Source organism: Rhinoderma darwinii, chromosome 11, assembly GCF_050947455.1.
Source record: "Rhinoderma darwinii isolate aRhiDar2 chromosome 11, aRhiDar2.hap1, whole genome shotgun sequence".
Lineage (NCBI taxonomy): Eukaryota > Metazoa > Chordata > Amphibia > Anura > Rhinodermatidae > Rhinoderma > Rhinoderma darwinii.
In genome coordinates, this window is record NC_134697.1 from 23,579,694 (window position 1) to 23,600,675 (window position 20,982).

The 20,982-nt window shown below is 33.9% G+C and overlaps 1 protein-coding gene across 1 annotated transcript in view; it reads left to right on the forward strand.

Annotated features, from left to right (window-relative positions):
* The window catches only part of GLRX3 (glutaredoxin 3), a 35,196-nt gene extending 14,459 nt beyond the window's left edge, over window positions 1–20,737 (forward strand). Inside the window, exons 5-11 of the mRNA XM_075843160.1 lie at window positions 4,691–4,863; window positions 4,952–5,013; window positions 6,224–6,281; window positions 6,466–6,518; window positions 8,481–8,520; window positions 17,886–17,978; window positions 19,919–20,737. Of these exons, the coding sequence (XP_075699275.1) occupies window positions 4,691–4,863; window positions 4,952–5,013; window positions 6,224–6,281; window positions 6,466–6,518; window positions 8,481–8,520; window positions 17,886–17,978; window positions 19,919–19,969 (530 nt within the window). The 3' untranslated portion in view covers window positions 19,970–20,737. The remainder of the gene's footprint in view (window positions 1–4,690; window positions 4,864–4,951; window positions 5,014–6,223; window positions 6,282–6,465; window positions 6,519–8,480; window positions 8,521–17,885; window positions 17,979–19,918) is intronic.
* Window positions 20,738–20,982: the final 245 nt, after the last annotated feature.

Genomic DNA, 20,982 nt, shown 5'->3' on the forward strand with positions numbered 1-20,982 from the left:
AGAGCAGCATTCTGAGCATCTGATGAGACAGGAGGTATGTTTCAAACTTATCTACGGCTTACACAACAATGATACTGAGCTGTAGTCACTGATCATAGATGTGCCCTGTATGGAGCTAAATAGCAGCCAAACAGAAAAAATAACACATTTGGCAGACAGTTGCCATATCAGGACAAGCGTGTGCTCACCCTATTAATCTAAAGGGTACAGCGAGGGTACCCTTGCGTTTTGAGCGGGGTAAATTCTGTAATGCAAAGCCGCAGCTCCAACGAGAGAGAACTTCAATCTCCGCCGTTTAACCCTTTGAATTCCACGGTTAACGCTGATCACAGTATTCAAAGGAAGAGACTCAGGAGGGATCCCCCTATGATCTCATCACAGGGAATCCCTATGGCGCATTCGATTCACACACGTAGTATGGGCAGACAGCGGAGAGTTCTGTTGAAGAACCCGATGGCCCTCTGACCAGATTAACTGTTTTTAGGGCATACTTAGGTTTTATTTAACAACTGCCAGTGCATTATTAGTGTAAAGGCTAGAGGTTAATTGGCATATAGATATATGCCGGTGTATGATAGTGAAGAACTAAAAAATCTAATTTGATAAATTTAGTCATGAGATTTAAAAAGCAAAATTATTGAAAAAAAAAAAAAAGTAATGCTAACAAAAGAAATTGGTAAAAAACAACAAAACAACACGCGTTTCTTTTACGATATATTTAATTCAGTTCATGTAAGTCCCAAAACATTAAATAATATACTATTTGTTAACGTCACATCTGTAACATGTACAAAAAAATATGTAGCATCATTTATGATGATTGGTGAATTCTGTAAAAAAAAAAAAAAAAAATACAATAAAAACGACAGGAATTGTTTGTTTTCTGTGTTTTTGCCCAAATAAAAATGAATATAAATTTAAATGCTAATGTAAAAGTACAAAAAAAGGTCCCCTACATAAAGTACAACTCGTCCTGCAAAAAAATAAACCCTCATCCTGCTACAAACAAAAAATAAAAAGCTGCTTGAATTCTGCTAGTCCGTGTCCGATCTCAGCCAGGGGAATAATTATATTATATTAGATGTCGCTATGGGAAAATTATTGGGGTGTATTCTGGGGTTCTTATAGGGTTCACTGTACGATCTAAGGAAATTTTATGGAGAATACAAGTATTCACTAAAATGGTCAGGAGAGCCGTCCGTTCATCTTTAGGGTAGGAACACACACACATTCAGGGCAGATACACTGCGTCAAGCTGCGCAGCGTATCCGCCCTGAACACCGCAGGGAATGGCGTCCGAAATCCCGCACAACACCGTGGTGCGTTTTTTTCGGGCGTAAATTATTGCACCTACTTACCCCCTCCCTCCCTCTGACGTCCGCTCCGGCCTCCCTGGATGACGTTGCAGGCCATGTGTCGATGCAGTCTGTGATTGGCTGCCGCGTTCACATGGCCTTCAACGCCATCCAGGGAGGCCGGACTGGAGAAGAAGCAGGGAACTCTGGGTAAGTATAACTTTTTTTTTCTTTTCGTACTTGCGATTTTTGTGGCGAAATCGCTGTGATCATGCTGCAAATATCACAACACATACTACTTTGTTGCGGGTTTAAGCACCCCATTGAATTCAATGGGAAAACCCGCAATGGAAGCGCTGCGATTCCGCAGCATTAACGGACATGATGCGATTGAAGAAACCGCACCGCACGTCAATTTATGTGTGGTTTTCTTCGGCTGCTACTGTAATACGCTGTGGATTGTCCGCAATGAATCAGTTGCCGAAAATCTGCAGTATGTATGCTGTGTGTGTTCCTAACCTTAATGGGGTTTTCCCATAATCCTGATTTATCACCTATTTACAGTATAGGTGATCAATATCTAATCGGTGGGGGGGGGGGGGGGCCTAACCACTGGGACCCCCACCGATCACGAGAATGGGCTTACCTTGCTGTTCCCGGGAGCCCCGCAGGAACGGAGCGGTATCTGCAGGAGCCCTATAGAAATGATTGGATACCGCTCCAATCATATGGGGCTCCCGGGAACAGCAAGGTAAGCCCATTCTCATGATTGGTGGGGGTCCCAGCGGTCAGACCCCCACCGAATATATATTTATCTCCTATGCTGTGGACAGGTGATAAATAAAGATTATGGGAAAAACCCTTTAAGACCAAAACTGACCTGGTCTTCAAGGAGTTAAGGGATGTATCATTGTAGAGCTCTAGATAATTTAAGGTTCATATTAGGTAATGAGTGAAGATAACAATATGAAGGTAACTTTTTTTTTTTTTTCTTCGGTGTCATTTTTTTTTTTTTATCTGAAAACCGTTCTGTGCCTTTCCCAAGTGCAAGTATTAGTTGTGAGGAGATTGTGATGTTTGTCTCCGAGTATAATATTATGAGTGGTTATTCATCTTAGTTTCAAACCAAAAAAAAAAAAGCGCGCGGCGGTTCTGTCCCAAAGCACAACATTTACACTGCGCCGCATTAACCCTTAAAATTGATATCCAGGCCATCAATCTTCCCCGTCCTCACGTGTCGCCCGGAGCTCAGACAAAGCTTTGTGGTGGGGCCCAGTACAGTAAAAATGATTGAATGTATTGGAAACAGAATAACCAAAAGCAATCAGCCCCCAGCTATTTACTAATGAACTCCCAGATGAATGGCACATTTCAGGATCTGTGTTTTACTCCGGGCTGTACATGAACTTAACACTTGAGTAGCAGTAGAGAATAAATAACAGCGTGCGCATCGCACACCTCCACCGCGTGGACATCATGGCAGCAGCGCAGCAGTGCTGGAAGGGATATGGGAATGGAGGTCACACAGAGGCTGTTCACATACGAGGCCCGGGCAGACAAAGAGGACTTCATAATGAGGATGCCTGATTTATGTTACACGGGGAAAGGACAGAAGATCTTCATCAGCTCGTCATTAGTATTGTTAGCAGTTACCTAGAAAGATTTACCACGTTCCCTTCGTTCGTGCTCCCCCATTTCATGATACAATCTCTACATTTATCATTTTCTATAATGAAAAGTTCTCTAACTCCGAGGCAGATTTACTTGAGCAAACTGCGCAAAAAAACGGGCGTACGTGCAGCACGACGGATTTGTTACGTGTTTTAGAGACTCTTTTGCGCCTTGCTAGACGCTATTTAAATGTGTAGAGAAAAGGGGCGTGGCTAAGTGTAGTCCTAAAATGTGCCAAATTTATTAAAGGGTAACTAAACTTTTAAAACAACTTTTGACATGTCATAGTGGCATGTCAGAAGTTTTCATTGGTGGGGGTCCGAGCACTGAGACCCCTACCGATCGCTGAAACGAAGAGGCAGAAGTGCTCGGGTGAGCTCTGAGCTGCTTTTGTTTCTGATCGGCTTTTCTTGGAAGGCCAAGCAAGTGGTGTACGGGCTCAATAGAAAGTCTGTGAGCCCGTTCACCGCTCTATTGGGTTTATGAGGAAAGCCGATCAGAAACAAAGCAGCACAGTGCTCACCTGAGCACTTCTTCCGCTTCGTTTTAACGATCGGTGGGGGTCTCAGTGCCTGGACCCCCATCGATCAAAACTTTTGACAAGTCACTATGACATGTCAAAAGTTGAGTTACCCTTTAATGATTTGCACCCAAATTTTGGCAAAAAATACTGATCTAAAGTAAGCCAATCAAAAGGCGTAGGTTATAGAAAAGTGTCTTTCTAGATGTACCAAATCTATCACACAGCGTGTGCCGCTCTGATAAATTTGCCACATTTTCTGCCTGGCTCCTGTTTCTTTATGCTGTCTTTATTTTAGACAATATTCCTCACCATTTTCAAGACCTGCTTGCTGTCAGTGAACAGAAACATTCTTGTTTTACATCCAGAATTGCCTGTCCCAATTAAGAAAATAACAAACCAAACATTACTCCGCTAATAAATCCTCTGCTGCCGCAGCTCCGATACTCCAATGGTCACCATTGGCGTTTGTTTACTTTTCCTGCAGCGATGACTCGCCGTTCGTACATGAGATCGCTGGCAGCCAATCAGTAGCCTCAGCGAGGAAGCTAGTATGTGTGGTATGTGACTGCGGAGGCCAGTGATTGGCTGCAGCAGTCAAGTGGAGAAGTAAACCAGGTCCGGTTGGGACCCCTGGAGCATTGGCACTGGAGCTGCGGGGGATTTAAGAGGTGATGATGTTTGGTTTGTGTTTTTTTTTATTTATTTTTTTTTCATTTTTTTTTATTACCTGCAGCTATTTTCTTTTCTAATACTCTCGCACAAACCCTTTAGACCTCACACAAGTCAAAACTCAAGGACGTTTATCTACAGGTAATTTTTAGTTTTCTTTTAGGGAGCTCCATTCTGGATTCCCTACTATAAACCAAGGCAAAAGAGCCAACCATGAACGGCCCATTGCTATCAATGACATGTAGTGTAATGCTGCTTCTGTCCTGCTGTGCCAGTTCATGATAAACCAGCATTCAGTACTAGAAGTCAATGGGACCCTCTGAGATTAACTGGCCGCAAGGGTAACCAGCAAGAGAATAGGGGTTGTCAGGAGATCACGAGCCTTTAATATCTGAAAACACGACTACAACAAGTATAATATGACACAGGATCTGATGCGCAGGTTACAGCATCTACAGAGTCATCTGGGTTATGTATTTAATGGAGTAAAGAATCAGCCACCTCTGCTGAGACCGGATTTACTGTCTTGCAGGATTTAGCAGGCAAATTCTGGGTATCCTTAACCAGCATAAAATCAAATTTAGCAGCTTTGATATACTGTCCGATGAAGAAGTACGGCAGGGACTGAAAACCTTTTCCAACTGGCCCACTTATCCCCAGTTATACGTCAATGGGGAGCTACTTGGAGGACTGGACATTGTCAAGGTGAGCTGCGGCACAAACATCCCGAGCAAGCGCCAAGTGTCATCGTACCAGGAAACCTGTCATGTCTAACCAGTGTTCTCCTCTCTAGGAGATGGAAGCATCAGGGGAGCTGCAAACGATGTGCCCCGGGGCCCAGAGCCTGGAGGACAGGTAGGAGGAGGCTTTACTATCTATATTCTAGTGCCTACAGTGCTATACACCATACAGTATAGTGTGATCATGGGTACTGATATCTTATGTACTTGTTCCTGTTAATGGTTATCGATTTTGTATATATTGCATGGAAAGCTCATTGATTTTTAAAGGAAACTGTGTAATGCTTCATTTTCCCCTGTGGTGGCGCTGCAGGGAAATTGAACACTTTCAAGTTACTTCACAAATTACAGCTAATTGTTGAGAGTTTGTTTTTTTTACAAAAAGGGTTTATTCAAAGTGGACGACCCCCTCAAAATTCTTGACTGTTCTTCCAAGCTGCTGTGCCCCGACTAGGCCGTATTGATTTTGCACGTAATGCCTCATTGCAGCATCAACCAAATGCTGTCACTGGATGTTTTATCACTATAGCTGGAACATTGACCAACAGGAGAGAACTGCATCTTTATTTTTAAGAAAAAAAAATAAAAATAAAAAAAATAAAATTAACCCTTTCACTGCCGTGCGAATATTCACACAATTTTAGATTTATAGCGGCATATTTACTATTAAATGCTAGTGAATGGGGTTTTGCAAAACCTCATTAACACAGGATTTTTCTGCTGCGGATTTGGGGACGCGCCTAATGAGGTAGCGGTTTTGATGAAGATTTCACACTTTGCAATGTGTGTAACACCGGATTTGTTTTCCACCACGTGGCCTTACTGGGTTATGTGAGAACCGAACATTATTAGCAGTGCAGTCACTGCAGTATGTAGATACACTCGCTAATATACATTCCAGTCCCCCATCGCACTGATTCTGAGATTTTCAGCAATTTTTATAGCGCTGGCGGGGAACCGGAAGTCTAGTGGCACAGTCTTTCTTCATGACAACACGACTCTACGTTATGTGACCGGCCCCGCTGTACTCTATGTAATCTCTGTAGCAATAGCACATCAAGTACATAGAGTACAGCGGGGCCGGTCATATGATGAAGAGACTGTGCAACTAGACTTCCGGCCCCCCGGCCAGCGCTATAAACATTGATGAAAATCTCAGAATCCGTGCGACGGGATACCGGAATGTATATTAGTGATTGTACTCACATACTGCAGTAAGTACACTGCTAATAATTTTCAGTCCCCACATAACCCCTTTAAATTTTTAATATATGATCAATTAAATTGAAAATGTAGATAAATAATATTGAAAATTTGTTTTTCAGACTTAAGGCACTTATTAATAAAGACCCAGTCATCCTTTTCATGAAGGGGAACAAACAGGTATGAAAGATCGATCGATCGATCGATCTGTCGGTCTGTCTATATTGTGTGTGTGTCTATATGTATCTGTGTGTGTGTGTGTGTGTGTGTGTGTGTGTGTGTGTGTGTATATATATATATGTGTCTAAGTGTTTTTATTTTACCTGATTAAAAATAAAAATTGTAATCGCTATTTATTTTCCAGATGGCTAAATGTGGATTTAGCAGACAGATTCTAGAGATCATGAACAACACTGGGTACGTTCACAGCTTTATTGTATACACCGAGCTCCTGCCGATCTGTGACTTGTGATATATAATTGACAGGCTTTGTTTGCTGGTTGTAAATACTGATGTTCAGCCGCGGTTATTGAAGAAATGTCATCTATGTCTCCTGCAGTTATTTCCCCCTGTAGGTGCCGGATGTCAATTTTAATTCCATGTCGACATTCTTCATTTGTGTTGCATTGAAAAGTATTTGAGATCCGTAGAGTCACAGGATAACTTATCCAACCAACTAGTTAAAGGAGAAACCGCGCCACTCTTGTCGATAGGCTGCAGCTGGTATTGCGGCATTAAAGTGAATGGGGACGTGCAGCAATGCTAGGCATAGACCATAGGCAAGATGGGGGCTGTCTCTCTATGATGACGTTCATTCTGTTTCTGTGTCGCGGATGAATATGAAAAAATGAGACGTATACGCATTCTCCCTTCTTATACGCATTCTCCCTTCTTATACGCATTCTCCCTTCTTATACGCATTCTCCCTTCTTATACGCATTCTCCCTTCTTATACGCATTCTCCCTTCTTATACGCATTCTCCCTTCTTATACGCATTCTCCCTTCTTATACGCATTCTCCCTTCTTATACGCATTCTCCCTTCTTATACGCATTCTCCCTTCTTATACGCATTCTCCCATTTAGGACACAACTTCTACTTAAAGGGCTTCTAAATGTTTCTAGAAATTCTCAGAGGGAATATCTTATAGGGGCAAACTTTTGGTTTGACTTCCTATCAGAAACCCGTTAGAAGAATACTAGTCATCCTCTCCCTAACCCGAAATGGCTCCTTATAGCGAGCCATATGCTGTACTCTACTGTATAGCAAAATGAGATCAAATCGACATAAGTTTTATTATCCCTTAAAAATATTTTCGCATTTAAATGTAATTTCCCCTTAAATAGCTTTAATGCATTTAAGTAATAAAAAAAATATGCAAACAGTCTTGATTACAAATATCCTATTGCTTTGTGTCCACAGCTTCTATGCATACTTTTGTGTCTCCGTGGTTACAGACTACAAATCAACCCTGTGTAGTCATGTCCCACAGTCCTTTTACTTTACTCCCTCTGACCCTTTGATTCTTGCTTAACTGTCACTGCAAGTGAATAGGGGTCTGTTCCTGCCCCCCCCCCTCTTTTAGCGAAGGTTAGGATCAGCTGATTGTGCAGCGATTCAACAACATGTAAAACCTCCTCTGTGTGACATTGCTCAATTCTGATTGCTAGAAGTCAGGTAATCGTTGTATGGATTATGGGATCACTGCATGTTACTGACATATTGGGTGTTTTGGTAGTTTTGACTGTGCAAAGTGAGTATAAGGAGTTGTTCAAGATTAGAAAAACATGGCTGCTTCCAAAAACAGAGCCACCCCTATCCATAGGTTGTTTCTGGTATTGCAGCTCAGCTCCATTAAAGTAAATGGGCTCGAGCTTCAATACCACACAGCCTGTGGACAGTTGTGGTGCAGATTTTGCAAGAAAGCAGCCATATCGTTCTAATCCTGGACTATTCCTTTAAAATTTATTTTACCCAATTTTTGTTTCTCCATATAATACATGAAATTGATATTTATTGAACTACACAAGAAAAAGTTTTGGAATTGTGGAAATCACACAATCAATAGCCATGTCAATGATTTGCAAATTTAAAAAAGATTGAAACAAAATCTTCCAAAGATCTTGATTAATTCAGTATCCACGTATTTGCATGCCTTGGCATGCTATCAATGAGGTTGTCTGAGGAGAGACCTGATACTTCCTTGATTTCCATAAACTTACGGCTTGTCATTCTTGTCGTTGCAATTTAGTGTATGTTCAGCAAAAAGACCAGGCTGACTATTAAAAAAATAATAATAATCACTACCTCTGATATCCTGTATATTTAAAATGAGTATTTAAGACCTGGTAATGATGTATTTTTCTCTCCCCTTTTCAGTGTGGATTATGAAACCTTTGACATATTGGAGGATGAGGAGGTGAGAAACTGTTCTACCAAGTCCTTTAACTCCTTAACGCCGAAGGACGGATATATCCGTCCTCAGCAGCTGCTAGTTCGCGCAGGAGGACGGATATATCCGTCCTGTGATGGCGCGGGTACTGAGACTGTACCCACGCGATCAGCGGCAGGAGCACGGCTGTTATACACAGCCTGGCTCCTGCTGCAACTGCCGGAATCGAAGCGCGCGCCGATTCCGGCAGTTTAACCCATTAAATGCCGCTGTCAATAGTGACAGCGGCATTTAATGTGTTTGACAGAGGGGGGAGCTCCCTCTGTCACCCGATCGGCGCCCCCGCAAACAAATCGCGGGTCGCCGTCGGGTTTCCATGACAGCCGGGGGTCTAACAAAGACCCCCAGGTCTGCCTTCAGCATCTGCCTGTTAGGCGATGCCAGAGGCATGACCTAACAGGTTGCCTGTCAGTTTTACACTGACAGGCAATAATGCTTCGGTATACTAAGTATACCAAAGCATTATATATGCGATCGGCACATTGTATAGTGAAGTCCCCTGGTGGGACTAAAAAAAAAATGTAAAACAGTTAAATAAAGTTTGTGAAAAAAAAATAAAAATAATTACAGTCAAAGTCAAATAAAACTACTTTTTTGGCCCAAAAAGTGGTTTTATTTAGTAAAACGGTCAAAACAAATCACACATACACATATATGGTATCCCCGCGTTCGTAACAACTTGACCAATAAAATGAACATATTAATTAAACCGCCGGATGAACGGCGTCCAAAGAAAACGCAAAAAACAACGTCAAAATTCTCTCTTTTCTCCCATTCCCCCCATAAAAAATAAAATAAAAGTTAATCTATAAGTCCTATGTACCCCAAAATAGTACTAATAAAAACTACACATTGGCCCGCAAAAATCAAGCCCACATACGGCCACATCGACGGAAAAATAAAAACGTTACGGCTCTTGGAACGCGGCGATGCAAAAACAAGTAATTTTTTTCTAAAAGGGTTTTTATTGTGCAAACGTAGGAAAAACATATAAAACCTTTACATATTTGGTATCCCCGTAATCGTGCCGACCCACAGAATAAAGTTAACATGTTATTTACGCTGCATAGTAAACGGCGTAAACTTATAACGTGAAAATCAATGCTGGAATAGCTGCTTATTTTCAATTCTCTCCTCAAATAAAGTTAATAAAAGTTAATCAATATGTTATAAGCATCTAAAAATGGTACAATTACAAAATACAACTCGTCCCGCAAAAAACAAGCCCTTATACGACTATGTCGACGGAATAAAAAAAGAGTTACGACTCTTGGAATGCGACCGTGAAAAAACAAAAAATAATCCTTGGTCATTAACGTGCAAAATGGCCCGGTCATTAAGGGGTTAAGCATCTACTAAAGTTTATAGCCATGTTTTGAATGATGTTTTATGGTTTCATTGCCGTCATATTCTAAATAAAATGTTGAGGAACTTTGTAAATACATTACATTACTTATCTTTTAATCATCTTTTACTTCAGAGCGGCATTCACAATTCTACAGGTTTCAGGAATTAAATCTCCCAGCTGGCTCAATGTCTGCACAGATCTTGGTGTAGTCATTTTTATTTTGGGAAATGTCTGTACACCAGGCACTGTATAGTAGTCAGATGTACTTAAATGAACTTCTCCATTGTATTGTAGAAGATGATTTAAGCTGCCGGAATGTGTCTAATGATACACTTGCTGACTGTTTCCATTAAAGGGGTTATCCATAAATGTCCCTGATGTGAAAACGCCTTTAACTGTGTTAATTGTATGGTTGTCATCACACTTGTATGATAAGAGATTTTCTCTCATATGTTTAGTTTGGAAGTAAAGGCCCTTTTACACGAGTCAATTATTGGGAAACCGCTCATTGTCGGTAATTGCTCTGTGTAAGCAGGGCAGCGACCAGCAGATGAACGCGCAAACACTCATTGTCGATAATTGTTCTGTATAAACAGGGCAGCGACCAGCAGATGAACTAGCAAACGCTCACTCGTCTGCTGATCGTATCATTTTAATAAGTGTATACTATTATCGTTGTCGGCAGCGCATCTCCCTGTGTAAACAATGCAGAGTTCTAATAAAAGTTGCTTCATAATTGTTTTTTGTTTTTTTTAAAATAAAAATTGTATTTATTTACTTAACCCCTTCTCGACATTTGACGTCCTAGTCGGAAGAGTGGAAAGTTTGGAGGGGACTCGGCAGCTGAGTCCGCTCCATGCTGAAGTTGTATATTTCAGCTGACATCTCGCTCAAACAGGGTAGAATAAAAGCTACAGCTCGCCCTGCAAAAAACAAGCAGTCACTTCTCCATCTACAGAAAAAAAAAATAAAAAAATTATGGGTCTTGGAAAACAAGGAGGAAAACACGAAAACTGGCTGCGGCAGAAAGGGGTTAAACAGACGACAGATCTTATTTACTCTTCATATATTTTCAGTACGCAGCTGCTCTAGAATACTATAATAACAATAATACTATACTATAATAACAATACTACTATAACAATAATACTATACTATAATAACAATAATACTATAATAACAATAATACTATAACAATAATACTATAATAACAATACTATACTATAATAATACTATAATAATACTATACTATAATAACAATAATACTATACTATAATAATACTATACTATAATAACAATAATACTATAATAACAATAATACTATACTATAATAATACTAATACTATAATAACAATAATACTATACTATAATAATACTATACTATAATAACAATAATACTATAATAACAATAATACTATACTATAATAACAATAATACTATAATAACAATAATACTATAATAACAATAATACTATAATAACAATAATACTATAACAATAATACTATAATAACAATAATACTATAATAACAATAATACTATACTATAATAACAATAATACTATAATAACAATAATACTATACTATAATAACAATAATACTATAATAACAATAACAATAATAATACTATACTATAATAACAATAATACTATAATAACAATAATACTATAACAATAATACTATAATAATACTATACTATAATAACAATAATACTATACTATAATAATACTATACTATACTATAATAATACTATACTATACTATAATAACAATAATACTATAATAACAATAATAATATACTATAATAACAATAATACTATAATAACAATAATACTATACTATAATAACAATAATACTATACTATAATAACAATAATAATACTATAATAATACTATACTATAATAACAATAATACTATACTATAATAATACTATACTATAATAACAATAATACTATACTATAATAATACTATACTATACTATAATAACAATAATACTATAATAACAATAATACTATACTATACTATAATAACAATAATACTATACTATAATAACAATAATACTATAATAATACTATACTATAATAACAATAATACTATACTATAATAATACTATAATAACAATAATACTATACTATAATAACAATAATACTATACTATAATAACAATAATACTATAATAACAATAATACTATAATAATACTATACTATAATAACAATAATACTATAATAACAATAATACTATAATAACAATAATACTATAATAATACTATACTATAATAACAATAATACTATAATAACAATAATACTATAATAACAATAATACTATAATAATACTATACTATAATAACAATAATACTATACTATAATAATACTATACTATAATAACAATAATAATATTAATATTATACTATAATAACAATAATACTATAATAACAATAATAATACTATAATAATACTATACTATAATAACAATAATACTATACTATAATAATACTATACTATAATAAAAATAATACTATACTATAATAACAATAATAATACTATAATAATACTATACTATAATAACAATAATACTATACTATAATAATACTATACTATAATAACAATAATACTACTATAATAACAATAATACTACTATAATAACAATAATACTATACTATAATAACAATAATACTATACTATAATAACAATAATACTATAATAACAATAATACTATAATAACAATACTATACTATAATAACAATAATACTATACTATAATAACAATAATACTATAATAACAATAATACTATAATAACAATAATACTATAATAACAATAATACTATAATAACAATAATACTATACTATAATAACAATAATACTATAATAACAATAATACTATAATAACAATAATACTATAATAACAATAATACTATAATAACAATAATACTATAATAACAATAATACTATAATAACAATAATACTATAATAACAATAATACTATACTATAATAACAATAATACTATACTATAATAACAATAATACTATACTATAATAACAATAATACTATACTATAATAACAATAATACTATAATAACAATAATACTATAATAACAATAATACTATAATAATACTATACTATAATAACAATAATACTATACTATAATAATACTATACTATAATAACAATAATAATATTAATATTATACTATAATAACAATAATACTATAATAACAATAATAATACTATAATAATACTATACTATAATAACAATAATACTATACTATAATAATACTATACTATAATAAAAATAATACTATACTATAATAACAATAATAATACTATAATAATACTATACTATAATAACAATAATACTATACTATAATAATACTATACTATAATAAAAATAATACTATACTATAATAACAATAATAATACTATAATAATACTATACTATAATAACAATAATACTATACTATAATAATACTATACTATAATAACAATAATACTACTATAATAACAATAATACTACTATAATAACAATAATACTATACTATAATAACAATAATACTATACTATAATAACAATAATACTATAATAACAATAATACTATAATAACAATACTATACTATAATAACAATAATACTATACTATAATAACAATAATACTATAATAACAATAATACTATAATAACAATAATACTATAATAACAATAATACTATAATAACAATAATACTATACTATAATAACAATAATACTATAATAACAATAATACTATAATAACAATAATACTATAATAACAATAATACTATAATAACAATAATACTATAATAACAATAATACTATAATAACAATAATACTATACTATAATAACAATAATACTATACTATAATAACAATAATACTATACTATAATAACAATAATACTATACTATAATAACAATAATACTATAATAACAATAATACTATAATAACAATAATACTATAATAATACTATACTATAATAACAATAATACTATACTATAATAATACTATACTATAATAACAATAATAATATTAATATTATACTATAATAACAATAATACTATAATAACAATAATAATACTATAATAATACTATACTATAATAACAATAATACTATACTATAATAATACTATACTATAATAAAAATAATACTATACTATAATAACAATAATAATACTATAATAATACTATACTATAATAACAATAATACTATACTATAATAATACTATACTATAATAACAATAATACTACTATAATAACAATAATACTACTATAATAACAATAATACTATACTATAATAACAATAATACTATACTATAATAACAATAATACTATAATAACAATAATACTATAATAACAATACTATACTATAATAACAATAATACTATACTATAATAACAATAATACTATAATAACAATAATACTATAATAACAATAATACTATAATAACAATAATACTATACTATAATAACAATAATACTATAATAACAATAATACTATAATAACAATAATACTATAATAACAATAATACTATAATAACAATAATACTATAATAACAATAATACTATAATAACAATAATACTATAATAACAATAATACTATACTATAATAACAATAATACTATACTATAATAACAATAATACTATACTATAATAACAATAATACTATAATAACAATAATACTATAATAACAATAATACTATAATAACAATAATACTATACTATAATAACAATAATACTATAATAACAATAATACTATAATAACAATAATACTATAATAACAATAATACTATACTATAATAACAATAATACTATAATAACAATAATACTATAATAACAATAATACTATACTATAATAACAATAATACTATACTATAATAACAATAATACTATAATAACAATAATACTATAATAACAATACTATACTATAATAACAATAATACTATACTATAACCCCTTCCCCTGCTTGCATTCTGGGCCCTAATGTCCAAGCCATTTTTTACATTTTTACATTGTCACATTCAAAGAGCTGTAACTTTTTTATTTTTGCGTCGGCATAGCTGTATAAGGTCTTGTTTTTTGCGGGACGACTTGCAGTTTTTATTGGTACCATTTTGGAGTAGATGCGACTTTTTGATCACTTTTTATCACATTTTTTTAATGTCAGGATTAACAGAAAACAGCAATTTTTCCATTGTTTTTTATTTTATTTTTTACGGCGTTCACAGTGCGGGTTAAATAATGTAACAGCTTTATAGTCGGGGTCGTTACGGACGCGGCGATACCAAATATGTGTAACTTTTTTGCTTTATTGTATTTTTTTTTAATAGTAAAGCATTTTGTAAGGGGAAAAAGTGGGTTTTTCATTTTTTTTGTTTCACTTTTTTTTAAAATTAACTTTATTAAACTTTTTTACTAGTCCCACTAGGGGACTTCCCTATCCTCCGATCGCTATTATAATACACTGCAATACTTTTGTATTGCAGTGTATTACTGCCTGTCCGTTTAAAACGGACAGGCATCTGCTAGGTCATGCCTGCGGCATGATCTAGCAGGCAGTCGCTCCAGGCAGACCTGGGGGTCTTTATTAGACCCCCGGCTGCCATAGAAGACACAGACACTCGGCGATTTTATCGCCGGGTGTCAGTGAGATGAGAGGGAGCTCCATCCCTCTCTCCAAAACCATTCAGCTGCGGTGCTCGCTATTGTGCACCGCATCTGAAGGGTTAAACGGGTGAGATCGATACTAATATCGATCTCACCCGGCAGAGCAGGGACGCCCTCAGCTGCCTCTGGCAGCTGAGAGCAGGGAGATTTCACGGCTCCCTGCTCTGTTTACTTTATTCTACAGCAGCGACGTAGAATAGCGGCGCTCTAGAATAAAGCCCACTAATGACCGCCATAAAAAGACGTATCGGCGGTCATTAAGGGGATAATAACAATAATACTATAATAACAATAATACTATAATAACAATAATACTATAATAACAATAATACTATACTATAATAACAATAATACTATACTATAATAACAATAATACTATAATAACAATAATACTATACTATAATAACAATAATACTATACTATAATAACAATAATACTATAATAACAATAATACTATACTATAATAACAATAATACTATACTATAATAACAATAATACTATAATAACAATAATACTATACTATAATAACAATAATACTATACTATAATAACAATAATACTATACTATAATAACAATAATACTATAATAACAATAATACTATAATAACAATAATACTATAATAACAATAATACTATACTATAATAACAATAATACTATAATAACAATAATACTATACTATAATAACAATAATACTATACTATAATAACAATAATACTATAATAACAATAATACTATAATAACAATAATACTATAATAACAATAATACTATACTATAATAACAATAATACTATACTATAATAACAATAATACTATACTATAATAACAATAATACTATACTATAATAACAATAATACTATACTATAATAACAATAATACTATACTATAATAACAATAATACTATACTATAATAACAATAATACTATACTATAATAACAATAATACTATAATAACAATAATACTATACTATAATAACAATAATACTATAATAACAATAATACTATAATAACAATAATACTATACTATAATAACAATAATACTATAATAACAATAATATTATACTATAATAACAATAATACTATACTATAATAACAATAATACTATAATAACAATAATACTATACTATAATAACAATAATACTATACTATAATAACAATAATACTATAATAACAATAATACTATAATAACAATAATACTATAATAACAATAATACTATAATAACAATAATACTATAATAACAATAATACTATAATAACAATAATACTATAATAACAATAATACTATACTATAATAACAATAATACTATAATAACAATAATACTATAATAACAATAATACTATAATAACAATAATACTATAATAACAAAAATACTATACTATAATAACAATAATACTATACTATAATAACAATAATACTATAATAACAATAATACTATAATAACAATAATACTATAATAACAATAATACTATACTATAATAACTAATACTATACTATAATAACAATAATACTATACTATAATAACAATAATAATACTATACTATAATAACAATAATAATACTATACTATAATAACAATAATACTATACTATAATAATACTATACTATAATAACAATAATACTATACTATAATAATACTATACTATAACAATAATACTATAATAACAATAATACTAAAATAACAATAATACTATACTATAATAACAATAATACTATACTATAATAACAATAATACTATAATAATAATACTATACTATAATAACAATAATACTATAATAACAATAATACTATACTATAATAACAATAATACTATAATAACAATAATACTATAATAACAATAATACTAAAATAACAATAATACTATACTATAATAACAATAATACTATACTATAATAACAATAATACTATAATAACAATAATACTATAATAACAATAATACTATAATAACAATAATACTATACTATAATAACAATAATACTATACTATAATAACAATAATACTATAATAACAATACTACTATAATAACAATAATACTATACTATAATAACAATAATACTATACTATAATAACTATAAGTTGCTCACAAGATGACAAACCCCTGTGACCTATTAGCAAGCACTCCTCTTTTCCGGAAGCAGAACAATATCAGAACTTGTACAATATCCAACTACGGCAGAGGAAGATTTATATTTACAAGGGACGTTTCATGGGCTGTGATGCTGATTATGGGCTGTGATGCTGATTATGGGCTTTGTGCTGAATCCTCCAGTGTCTGTATGTAATATTTCTCTTACTAATCGGTTGTATTATCTGTTTTCTCTCGTTTTAAGGTTCGGCAAGGATTAAAAACGTACTCTAATTGGCCCACTTACCCCCAGCTGTACGCAAAGGGAGAACTGATTGGAGGCTTGGACATTGTCAAGGTAGTCAATGACTAGTGTTGAATTTGAAAGGGTTAAAGCAGTGGAACTAATTACCATCAGGGATCACTAGGAACGCACACACAGTACCCTGTTACTTTTACGACACATCTCCTACTCCCTCTTATACTGCTGCGTAGCATTTCCCACAATGAGCAATGATCCGAGACGGCCAATGTGAAGGCAGAGAGTATGAAATGGCTCAGCCTTGTTGAATGGTTCATCCATCTCATCCGAAAAATTTGCCAGGGAACCCTCTCATACACCACTAGCTGCATCTGCTGCCGAAATTTGCCAGCGACAGTGGGAGCTTCAGCGTCAGACATGGTTTTCTTTGTTTGTCTAACTACTGTACAGTACCATGCCCTAAACGTCTCATTAGATCGTCATACGGTAACTGAGGCACGACGCTGCACTTTCCGCCGTCATTTGCAAATTTTGACGGGGGAAGCAGAGTTTTCCATGAGAGTATCACTATAACGGTTCTGGATCCTACCCATACCACAAACAGCTTGCTGTGATGCACTGATAGAAATGCACCTACGTAAGAATAATTTCTTTTACATGCACTTATCCTGAAATTCCACCTTAAGGCCAGGACTACACCTTGACTTTTTGTAGCTCTACGGATTGATTTGAAGGGTATGTGCACACAAAATAAAAAACTTCTAAAAATACGGAGCGGTTTTCAAGGGAAAACCGCTCCTGATTTCCGCATGTTTTTTTTTAACCATAGTCGCATGTTTCGCTGCGTTTTTGACGGCCGTTTTTGGAGCTGTTTATCTATAGAGTCGATGAAAAACGGCTCAAGAAGTGGCATGCATTTCTTTTTGGCAGGCTTTTTTTTGGAAAACGAGGCGTAAAAAAATGGCCATTTGGAACAGAACGCCGTGTTTCCCATTGAAATCAATGGTCAGATGTTTGGAGGCGTTCTGCTTCCGATTTTTCAGTCGTTTTTCAGGACGTTCATGGCCCGAAAAATGGCTGAAAACACAGCGTGTGCACATACCCTCACACTGGAGTGACAACTGCAGTCCACAAGATTGCATGCAATTCATTTGGACTGCAGCTGTAACTATAGAGTTAAAATCAATCGGTAGCGCTATAAAAAGTCTAGGTGCAGCCCTGGCCTGAGTCCTCTTCTGATATCCCATAAAGACATCCATAGATAACATGGGGGGACTATGAGCTCGAAACTCTGTAAATACATGGAGTTGCTTATCTTACACTGATGCAGTTATTGGACACTGTTGTCGAGCTTGCTGTCAGACCCGTCCCTAAATTTAGCTCCTGTAATGCAGTGGGACAGTATCCCGTCTCTGTACAGTCCCTGGTGTAAAGATCACAATTCCCAGAATGCAAATCATTGTGCAGACATTGAAGCATCAAGAAATGACTGGAGAATTTCAGCTCCGAATCCTGCAGAATAGTGAATGCAGCTCTGGAGTATAATAAAGGCTCTTTATCTGGATCTGTACGAGATCAGTAACGTCATCTATTAACAAAGTGACTCCACTTTTTATGTAGATCAATCTTATATGTAACCTGTTGAATATACACCCCAGTGGGTCACGTTTCTGGCCTCGCTTTAACCCTTTCATATATTTGTCTGTTATTAAAATGTGCTGGGAGATCTGAGCAGAATTTCTTTACAAATGTCTCTTTGGACGCCCGTGTCTTAGGGGAACGGTAGCGCTAATGTGTTCTCCCGATTTCACTTTAAGAGCTTTTCCACGATCTGTATTTCACATTTAGTCCCCGGAGTTGTGGAAATGCAGTTTCCTTTTCGCAGCCTTCTGTTGGGATGTGAGTTCTTACCTGACGTTCAGTGTTGGGGGTTTCTATACATGTGCAGACCTAGTACAGACGTAATAGGATCATGTTGCTTTACCTTCGTTACATTGATCCTGGTTAATTTGTTTCCATTTTTTACCTTCATACAGGAGTTGAAAGAAAGCAATGAATTGGTGTCCGTGCTGAAGGGTGGACATTAATAGATCGGAGGTGTGGTAGGAAAGTACAGAGATCGTGAATGGATTGCTCAGACCCGGAGTCTATGGCCTCGTAGCCTTACCCACTATTCTTCTGTAATGATTCCTCCAGAGGGGGTCTGTACCAGATACAGTTCATAAGGAATCGGGCCCCATTCACTTCACGTTTTTTTTAACTACACTTAGTGTATACCCCAGGAATAGCTCCTAACATACATTGAAGATATGCTGTGGCATGCATCACCCGTAGGCTATTATGGCATCCGTTTAATTTATGCATCAGGAACTTTTCATGATGTATACGTTAAATGGATGCTATAATAGCCCATCACAGGCATCTGTCACGTTTATATATCCGTCACCCATAGATTACAATGGTTTCATTTTGACGTATACGTTATGAAAGGCCCATAATCTATTTGTTAAACAGATGCCTGTGACCGATGTCACCTGAAGACTCCCCAAACTGTAGTCACCAAAAAAAAAAAAAAAAAGGGATACCTTACAGTATACATCTTTTTCCTGTTGCATCGAATAGCATTGTATTCTTACGCTATTCCATACCTTAAAAAAAAGTATAATGACGTATGCCAGCTTCAACACTCTTTTGGCCTCTGTCGGCTTGTCTGGCATACACAATGGACATACTGAGAAAACGTGATGTGAATGGGGCCTTAGGGACGACAATGCTTCTGCGCATTTATGTGAAATCTCGTTCGATTAAATGTCAATAAAAAAAAGTTTTAATTTAATAAACATTGTTACAATCCGTTCAAGTCTTTTTAATGCTGTGATCAATAATGATGAACTTCAGTGAACTTTTTAAAGAGCAACTCCTATGTGGTTGGAGGAAGTGTATCATTAGGACAACGCCTTTTCCAGATTCCGATCTGCAGGCAATCGGCTGTCAACGATGGGGGGAAGCTATAGGCGGCTGCAAACTTTACCTGCAGCGGCCACTACAGGGCAAATGTTGTATTACATGCTGCCCAAATGCAGCTGCCCTCCCCTCAGCC